The following is a 10443-nucleotide window of genomic DNA, read 5'->3' on the forward strand; positions in this document are numbered from 1 at the left end:
TAGCAAAAGTTTTAAGTAGTGAGCTCATGGTCGATCTATGTCATTTCTAGCATTTTGTCTAACTCAAAAAATAGCTTGTATGATTTTTTTTATGTATTTGCCAAGATATTTTTTAAAGCTTTCAAGGCATTTTGCACCTATATGCAAATAATATCTCCAAATCATGTATAGTAAGTCTTGGCAAAAAATCTAAAGTTATCTCAATAAATTATTACCATAACGGTCCGTTTGGTTAGTAGTACTAAATGGTGGTAATGGTAATGATTTATAGTATCAAAAGTTTTATATCATTTTCATGGTAATGAAACTTTAATCACAAAAGTTTTTTTTTACAAATTTTCATTACCACCTAATACTTTCCAATTATAATGCATCGAAATGAATTTTATAAAGAAAAATTCAACTATTAATTTTCAGTTTATTCTTATAATAAATATAGTAATAGGTGTTCATTATTGTCATGTTTTTGTGTGACCGTAATCCTGCTATGAAGTGTGCTCATGTCACATCAAATTCGGCACCTATAACTGTATGCGGCATTGTCTTTTTCATCTTGTTCTTTAGAAGAAAACTAATTCAGGCCAATAATAATAATAAATATCATATGCTTGAAATTGAATGGACAATGATTGATTTAATACATGAGTTTTGTGGAACTTAAATATTGATTATATAATTACAATAAAATTTATATAAAAATTTTCTAATTGTGAAAAAATTCTCCAAATTAGTACTCATATTTTACCTTGAATTGATATTTGAAATCAATTTCATTCCCATTAAAACATGATTTGTCGCATGCTTACAATATAACTATTGACACCAACTTGGAAGAATTTTCTTATGAAGCCTTAGCTGAAGCACCAAACTAATTTTCAATGTGCAAGGAACAAAATTTTACACAAACATGACATACATTGGCCAAAAGGAAATAGTATCCCTCTAGCAATCACTTCTTGGTTTAATGATAGTTAGAGATGCAATCAATGCTCTAACATACATAAAGGACTTTCATCCAATTGCTTGTTGTAATGTAGTACAAATACATATGAGCAACAATCCCAACTGAAAACCCTGTTATGAAAATCAAATAAAATACACATTCTTGATTCAGTCTACTGTATTGATAGAAGCTTGTACACATAATTATGATATGAAGAATACATTTTCCTCTTCATTTCTTACATCAGTGAAAACAGAATACAAGTGACATGGAATAGAAAACATATCGGGGTTATGCTCATCCTTTCTTCGGCATGGCTGCCAGTTTGGTGTACATTTTTGCCATGGAATTGAATCCTCTTGCATCTCCGGACCGCAGAAGATTTCCTGGAAGAGTCAAATTGTGGGGTTCAGATATTAGCAACCTTTTCTAATTAACCTGCTAAGACTTTAAAACACACTTAAAAAGGCAGTGTAAAGTTATAAACAGGTGGCCGTGATCAAATATTGCATATGTATGGATGAAATTCGATAAATAGAAGAGACGGCAAGGAAGGAAACAGAATTACTCTGTCTGTCCCAGCTAAAGTTTAATATTTTACCAAAAAACGTCCCAACTCAAAGTCGGCATTCCTACATCTACTCTTGCCTTAAGAGTAAACACAGTACATAAATACAAAATTCTTGTTTTTCCTCCTTGCTTCTAAAGCTAAGGTTTTGGCATTGTTGTTGCTTCTTGATTTACCTTTATGTACCAAAAACGTCACTATGAAGCAGTCTTATATTTTCAGCATTTTACCGAATTCTTGATTCCTTTGCTTTGATCTTGGATTTGCTTAAGATTGCATCTCATGAGTCCATTCAAATTGATATCCATGGGAATGAAATTTTAATCTCCTTCGCTGTATAAAAGGTGGCATACATTGCCATGACATGGAAGACAAAGCACAAATCTTTTGCTTTCCAAATTCAGAGTGTTCCTATCTGAAGACACCAATCAATAGCAGCCAAAAATTTCCGCTCTTCCACCAACTTCTCCTTAGTCCCATCCACAACTAAGGTTACATATACCTTTTCACTACAACCTTTGGACCATAATAGATTCTGAGTTGGGGTTTGTTTCCTCCAAGAATCAAGTCCATATTTAGCTCTCCAATAAATTTGTTCCAACAAAAACTAGGCTCCACCTTTCCATGATTTGTTCTGCTAGACTGCTACTCAAAAACCAAGTAGATACCATTTTTCTTTCTCAAATGTATTATTCCTATGAATCAAAGATCTTTATAACAAATCAAAGATTTATTGCTACTTTTCTGATTTTCCTGATTATACTGGTACAAAAAGCATGAGAAAATATTTTGTATACATGACTCAACAGTAGATCAACCTAGCAAATTTTCCCTGTTCTTTATCCACATCCACCCACCTACACTGATTCCCTCCCTATGCAAGCTGACTTTGTTGGGCCAGTACAATGGTACTTTGAGCTGATACACAGGCGGTATTAAAATTTTAATGATGTGGACTTTGAGCTGAGACGCAAGCAATGTTACGCTTTTCTTTTACAATGTTGGATAAAGAACACAATTTACCATGAAAACCAAGACGCACCTCCTTTATTATAACATATAGAGTAAAAAACCAGACGAAAATTGAAATTAATCTTCAAGGTCTAAACACGGTACCTGAATCACAGTTTAAAGGGCTATCAGGTTCTGGATGAGCCATCAAAGCAATTATAGCTCTACACACAGATTGCAATGTCCAAGCAGGGCTCCAAGCATTTTTTAAAATGTCCAAGCAAATCTCTCCAGTCTGCATGCCAAAATAAGCACTTATGTTACACGAGAGTAAACAACCATTTTATAGTGACTTTATATGGATGATCTCTAGGACTAGATTACTTGTTGATGTAACCCGACCAATTTTATGGGATTAAGGCTTTGGTGTTGTTAATAGTAGCCTCCCTCCCTTGTATTTTGAATATCAGATCTTGCTTTCTCAGATCTAGGGAGGGGATTTTCCAGGTTACGCTACTCAAGGTGTAGGTTTACACTTTTATTAAGTTAAAATAATATTTTGCCCATACTCCAGCCATCCGAGGAAATGAGACTGTTTATATACTCACAATACAAGTTAGTGTCAGAGAAAATGGATGGATGATCTCCCATCAACTAAATTAAAGACTAAGTAGTGATGAGCCCATAGAAACAACAAAGACTGAGAAATGTTGTTTCTTTTAGACCCAATGTTCCAACATTGGCACTAAAGAAAAGACCATATACACCAAAACAGAGTTTCTAACCTTGAAGTGTACATTTGGATGAAATATTTTCGTCAGAAATCGCACTTGTGGAGGCTGCAAAGGATACTGTTCAGGTACTGCAAATGCAAGCTGGAAAACACCACCCTCATAAGGAGTTTCTGAAGGGCCCTGAATGAAGGAGTGGCATGGTAAGGTTAAGAAAAAGATTGAGCAGCTGAAATTCATGCTGATAGCAAAATATTTACCTTAATCAAAGCCGTCCATTTGAATATGTTGGAGTCATCACAAACAAGTTGAATATCCGGATCAGCAGATTTTTCTCTCTGCACTTCTTTGTATTCCTTGAACAGTCTGGCCCGGGACGCCTGACAAGAAAATTAAAGGTTATTTTTCTAATAAGGAAAAATTTATTATTAAATAAAGTACAACATATAGGGTTAGGGATGAAGAAGCCCTGAAAAAAACAAGTAAATTACATCAAACAAAACGTTACAAGAAACATTTATCCATATACGTTGAGAAATTACCACATTGTGGAACCACAAGAAATAACATCCATGGTCTTCATATACTAACTTGACTTACTCTATAGGCAACAAACCTGAAAGCTTTATGCCCTAACGCCTTTGTAAATACTGTGTCCAGCATAATGACTCCAGCGTCTAAATATTGAACAGATAAAGCTGGAAAATTCGCAGAGGCCAAAGTTATCATTTAAACACCCCTTTTTCCTGCTTTGGGCATAGGTGCCTATAGGATCTCCCTTACCCTCACAAAAAATCAATCTTCTTTTCAAAAGCGGACATGTAATAATATATACGTATTTGAAGTCCTTTGATTAATCAAACACGCCTACCACATACTCTCTCTGTCCCTCTAAGTTTGCTGCTGAGAGTGACATTTTCCCTCACAGAATGTCATTTTCAGTAGCAAACTCAAAGGGCGTGAAAATTAATTCCTAAGTGTAATTTCTAAATTTTATATCTCAACTATTTATTTAAAAACATCAACGTTAAATTCTAAAAAAGAAAAAAAAATTCAATGTTTAGAATCATAATGACAGTGTATAGCCTCTTACAAGAAATTTTTAGTCTTAAACAAAAAAATTTCTTGTACCATCAAAACTCCACACAAATGTGACAACAAATTTGACCACAAAGAGAAAGTTACTTTATCAGGAAGTAAAAGCAAAAGTATTCTAACCCAAGGAAGCTCAGCACATTTTTGAACTTATGATGTTTTTCAAGCTTCACAGATAAATTTAAAAGATGCATGGCTCATTGACACCAGTTGCATGAACTTCATGACAAATAACCAAGGTATGTGTACTGAGATACAACTCGGTAGATATTCCAATAAAGAGGAGTGATGGTTCTATTATTAAGTTTAAGGAAAAGGAACCATAGATGTTAAATCAAATGGAGAATTGCTGCATATAAACTTCTAAAAAATTTTTCCAAGTGTCTCTCTGGAGACATAAAATGGATACTACTATATTTGGATGCAACTCGTGTAATTATTCAGATAATTACAGAATGAAACTGAACGAGTTTAAGTCAAAAAAAAACCTTTCCCCTTGTTTATAGTTAAACAGAAAATGCAAGAATTGAGCATGACGAGTCTAGCATTTCCAGAAAATGTTAGGACATTACAAATTTCTTACTCCCTCCTATTTAATCAAAAATCCCATTTGATTTTGCACATTTGTTGATGCACTATTTAAATCATAAATACCTCTAATTGTGCTTGATAAAAAATTATAAAAGGTTAATATTAATAAAATATAAATTGAGATAAATCAAACAAAATTTCGTTTAACCGTGTTTTAATGTATAGAGTGAGAATAAAATACAAACTAAGATTGATTGGTGAATAGTACCGAAAAACAAATGGGACATTTGATTAAAATAGGAGGGAGTATTTTGCTGCTCATAAATTAGAACAATATGCTTCGAGTATAGCTATATAGACCAAGTATGGAAACTTGTCAGCATTGGAAGATGAAAATAGACACATTTCCTAACACATCAATATAGAGGGTGAAAGAAGAACTCAAGTTAATCCATTCCAATGCATGTGGTTCTATGAGAATTTAAGAACAAATGAAGAATTACAAATGACAAGTACTTCAAACTCTTTGTTGGTGATCCTACAAGTACTTCATTCTCTTTATGTAATTATGTGAGAAGTCGAGAACAAATGTACAAGCAGACAACAAGCATTGCACTCTACTTATCTTCCCGTTGAAATATCTTGGTAGCTAAAGTTGCCAAATATTTCAAGGTAATGGATGAAAATCAAAGTGGTTGCAAATTTGTTACGAAAAGATCTGATAGAGCATGGAAAAACTTGAAGTGAATTTGATAGCTCCTATGAAGAAAAAATTGCAAAATCAACTAGCCAGATGCATGCTTCAACAAAAAAGGGTAGCCAAAAAGAAGAGTCGAATTACATATAGTTGGCTTACGGCAGGTTGTATACAAAGAAAATGTTGAAAAGGTTTTGAGTAGAAGTTATCGACTCTCTCAATACCCATGCCATAGATTAAAGACCTTTTGAAACTTGGACATGCCGTAAGACAACAAGTACCTTATAGTGTTAGGCTCTTCCGCCAAAAAAAGACTCAATTAAAAGGGAAAGACAATCAAGACCTATAGCGTTTCAACTCAAAACTTGGTGATCACTAGGTTTGTTGAAGTTGATGATAATTCTTTCAGGAATCGGGAAGTAGAAAATTTCATTTGACAGCTTGGATTATAGTTCAAACTGTTAAGACGGTTTGTCAAACATCAATGAATTAAAGATAGTGTGCACACTTTTATAAGTCTTTGGGACCTTTCCTTCCATTGTCATATGATTTGGGATATATCCCTTGGCTTATAAAGTGTGTACACCTTGTGTTTGCCCAATTATATGCTGGCATTGACAATAAGTCTGGCCCAATTTAACACAAACTTCAAACTCCAACCACAAGAGATCTAAATTCGGGGGAAAAAATTTAAATAAAGTTACCAAACTATAGTGGCGTGTTGGTTTGTGTAGACGTGTTATTGGGTGAATCTAAACACTTTGTTCTATATTCAACTTGGGTGAGTCTATTGAGGACATAAAATAAATTCTTCCAACTTTATTCTAAATCCTTAGTTCCATATTTGACTTGGCTATCCTTCTTGAGCAAGCACATACAAGAGATAAGTGGCGTGTTGGCTTTTGTAAACGTGTTATTTTGTGCATTTGAGATACACACCAAATACTTTCTTGAGGCAGAGACTCATTCGCGATTCTCAACACACCAAGATTCTTAAATCACTTTTCAATTCTTCCTGAACATCGTTCTACATTGCTCTTGCATTATTCTGTTTATATTCAAAGTTGTATTGCTCAAACTGTAGTTTATTTTAATCGTTGTATTGCTCAATTTATAAATTGTTGTCATTGTTGAACTTGTAAGACAAAACCTAAACTCCAAGAAAAAATACATTGGCTAATCGGTTATGCTTAACAAAGCTATAGCTCCAACAAGCTCGTATGTATCCTAGTCAATGATCAGGAAACAAACATAAGTGGCAAGCAAAACACAGCAAGCAGCATTAAGGTAAATATATCTGAGTAATCTGACAAGCTTGCAAATGCCAACGAGCAATTAGGACTCAAATGATACAATCTAGAAACCTGAAGAAAACTTAAAGGACAGACCCAGATATGGTTTAATGAATCAAATAGAAGTAGAAAGAAAATATTGCAGCAAATTAACATAAAACAAACCTGCATACTAAGAGTCAGAGTCAGCAAGCTTCAATCTTCGGAAAAACTCAAAAACAAACCAAGAAATCAGCTGCAAATCATCACAATTCATAAACGAAAGATATGATCAAATACAAGACATCGATTAAGATCATGAAAAGGAAAAAAAAAAAAAAAATCAATCTGCCGAAAATCTAACTAACAAACTATAACAATTAAGCAGCTCGATGCAATCAAACCAATCAATTTTTAACTTCCACAGAACCTAACGAATTAACTAAGCGTGAATAACTCAAAGCAATTCGACCTATTTTATTATACACCATAAGCCGAAAATGATTCAATCTTCCACATTAAATTAACAATCAACTACCGAAAATCCCATAAGTTTTAAATTGAGAACTTAACCTAGATCTCAATGCACAAAAATTGGCCAAAGACTTTAAAACGTTAAGCGTTTGATGATAGAGTGAGAAAAAGAGAAGGGATTCCATACCCGTTGATGCCCTAAGGCCTGAAGAGATGTCAAGAAACAGCGTCGGAACTCGTAAGAGAAGGAAAGAACCGGAATAAACTATCCAACCTAACATAACTTGTTGATAGTTCTTCTAATATGTTATGGAAAAATTTTTACAAATTATTTAATTTATAGGTCTATTTGTAAAAAATTATGTTATGTATTTTTAAAAAAAAATACCTAATCTGATATATTTATCTACAAATAACTACCAATTAGTGGAAAACGTTAGTTGACAGTTAAGTTTGAGAGTTTGACCAATTTGAAAGGTTAAGTTGTCTATGTGGCAGTTTCTCATTAGTTTTCGTATTTTTAAATAATTTAAAATTAAAACACATAAATTAACAAAATAAAAATAAAAGATAATTGACATCATTTTTACCTATCACAAAGATTTTTATTCAAAAAACGGACGTCGTAATTATCCTTATGGGGTAACTCTTTCGAAAATCCGGTCGAAACAAGTATTTATTCGCCTAGTTTCCTATACGTAAACCGAAAAAAATATTTGACGTCACTTTTACCCATCATAACGATTTTTTTCAAAAAACGAACGTCGAGATTATCCTTATGGGATAACTTTTTGAAAATCTGGTCGAAACAAGTACTTATTCGCCTATTTCCCGACAAATAAACTGAAAAAGAAATTAACGTCATTTTTACTCATCATAACGATGATTTTTCAAAAAAAGGATGTCGTAATTACCCTTATGATATAACTCTTTCAAAAATCCGGTCGAAACACCCTTATAGCCTATGGGTAATCGCGAATATGCTGCTTCGAAAAATTAAATACGCGAATAAGTACTTATTTCGACCGGATTTTCGAAAGAGTTATCCCATAAGGGTGATAACAACGTCCGTTTTTTAGAAAAAAAATCGTTATGATGGGTAAAAATGACGTCAAATATCTTTTATTTTTTTATTTTGTTAAATTATGTGTTTTAATTTTAATTATTTAAAAAACGAGGACCAATGAGGTACTGTCATATAGACAACTTAACCTCTCAAATTGGTCAAACCCTCAAACTTAACGGTCAATTAACATTTTCCATTAAGTGGTAGTCATTTGCAGAGAAATATATCACATTAGATACTTTTTGCAAAAAAAAATACATAAGGTAGTTTTTTGCAAATAAACCTATAAATTAGGTAGTTTCTTATCATTTTTCCTTATATTATATAATTATCGTCAAGATTAGAGGTGTTCAACGGGCTGGGGCAGGGGGTCGGGTCAAAATTTAAATAAGGCGGATCGGATCGGGCCAGGTTAAAGCCCAATTAAATCCGACCCACTTATGTATAGAATAATATCATTTAAAAATATTATAAAAAGTGGTAAATTTTTTTTGCAATTAATACTTATTAACCTGTTAATGACCCAACTCGTTATTAACCCGACTCGCTAATGATCCGTTAAAATGTGACCCAACCCTTGATCCATTGGGCCGACCCGCCTCATCGAGCACCTCTAGTCAAGATCACGTTTTAATAAGTTAAAACAGAATTAAGTAGAAAATTTTTTTATTAAAGATAATTCCTTTGTTCTTAGCTCATTAGTGTTATTAACATTATTCATAATTTAAGATTATTTTATATTTCTATATATATTGCGGCTGATGTATAAAAAAATAGCAAATATTGTTTGAATCTTTTAACACTACTTTCATAAAATTAAGGGAAATTCCACATAGTAGCATCCAATTTTCATGAAATGCCAATGGTAGCACTTTTTAAAGAAATTTCTACATAGTAGCATCCAGTTTATGCACAAACTGATTGTCGTAGCATTTTCCGTTAAGTTCTTGTTAAATTCCGTTTAATTCATCATTTTGTAAGTTTTTTTCAGATCGTAGCATCCAGTTTTTGTTTAATTCACAATTTTAACGTTTAATTCACCAATTTTATGTTTAATTCACCGTTTAATTCATTAACGCCCATAAATGTTGTAATAATTTTGTTTTCATTCAAATTGTTGGCATTATAAAGTTCAAAAAGTAAGTAGCCAAGCACTAATACTAATACATATTTACTTCAAGCAAAATTAGAGATAATTCTAAAAATAAAAGCAAGTATTTTCTTGCTAATAAAAAGATTTGCTACAAAAAAATTACCTATTTATTTATCTTTTTCTTTACAATTTATGAAAAAAAAATGTATAAACCAATATTACAAAAAACTAATGATTAACTTTGTCAACAAACAGGAAGATGGCAAGTAGGATTTGGTGTTGATGGAAATGATGGGGAAACAGTGTTCATAACCTCTAACAAAATCTTAGCCTTTTGTTGTATCCACTTGTGCATCATTTTATTATTATTAGAATTATCTCTAATTTTGTTCGAAGTAAATATGTATTAGTATTAGTGCTTGATTACTTACATTTTGAACTTTATAATGCCAACAATTTGAATGAAAATAAAATTATTACAACATTTATGGGCGTTAATAAATTAAACGGTGAATTAAACATTAAATTGGTGAATTAAACGTTAAAATTGTGAATTAAACAAAAACTGGATGCTACAATGTGGAAAAAATTTACAAAATGATGAATTAAACAGAATTTAACAAGAACTTAACGGAAAATGCTACGGCAATTAGTTTGTGCATAAACTGGATGCTACCATGTGGAATTTTCTTAAAAGAGTGTTACCACTGGCATTTCATGAAAACTGGATGCTACCATGTGGAATTTCCCTAAAATTAATTTTTTATAATTTTTAGATGTGTATAGTGCAATATATGAATGATCAAAATAACACATAAGATTATTTAAAAAGTCAAATATAACAAGTATAATGATACAGAGGAAGCATTAAAGATTGAATTAGTATACTTCTATTAAACTGCATGAAAAGTCAAACATTGCACGTATTTTGGAATGAAGAAAGTATGCTTTTATGTTTATTTAAATTACATACATCGAAAATTATGATTTTATCTGAAAAAAGTGGTAGTTGTTCAAATATAC

At 32.3% G+C, this 10443-nt stretch overlaps 1 protein-coding gene across 1 annotated transcript; it reads right to left on the reverse strand.

Annotated features, from left to right (window-relative positions):
• Window positions 1-987: 987 nt before the first annotated feature.
• LOC130824072 (protein PEROXIN-4) lies at window positions 988-7553 on the reverse strand. The gene is made up of 6 exons (XM_057688956.1): window positions 7449-7553; window positions 6974-7043; window positions 3454-3573; window positions 3248-3376; window positions 2628-2757; window positions 988-1329 (listed from the first exon to the last, which is right to left on the reverse strand). The coding sequence occupies exons 2-6, from the start codon at window positions 6977-6979 to the stop codon at window positions 1241-1243; spliced, it is 474 nt and encodes a 157-aa protein (XP_057544939.1). The 5' UTR covers window positions 6980-7043; window positions 7449-7553; the 3' UTR covers window positions 988-1240.
• Window positions 7554-10443: the final 2890 nt, after the last annotated feature.

Source organism: Amaranthus tricolor, chromosome 9 (genome assembly GCF_026212465.1).
Source record: "Amaranthus tricolor cultivar Red isolate AtriRed21 chromosome 9, ASM2621246v1, whole genome shotgun sequence".
Lineage (NCBI taxonomy): Eukaryota > Viridiplantae > Streptophyta > Magnoliopsida > Caryophyllales > Amaranthaceae > Amaranthus > Amaranthus tricolor.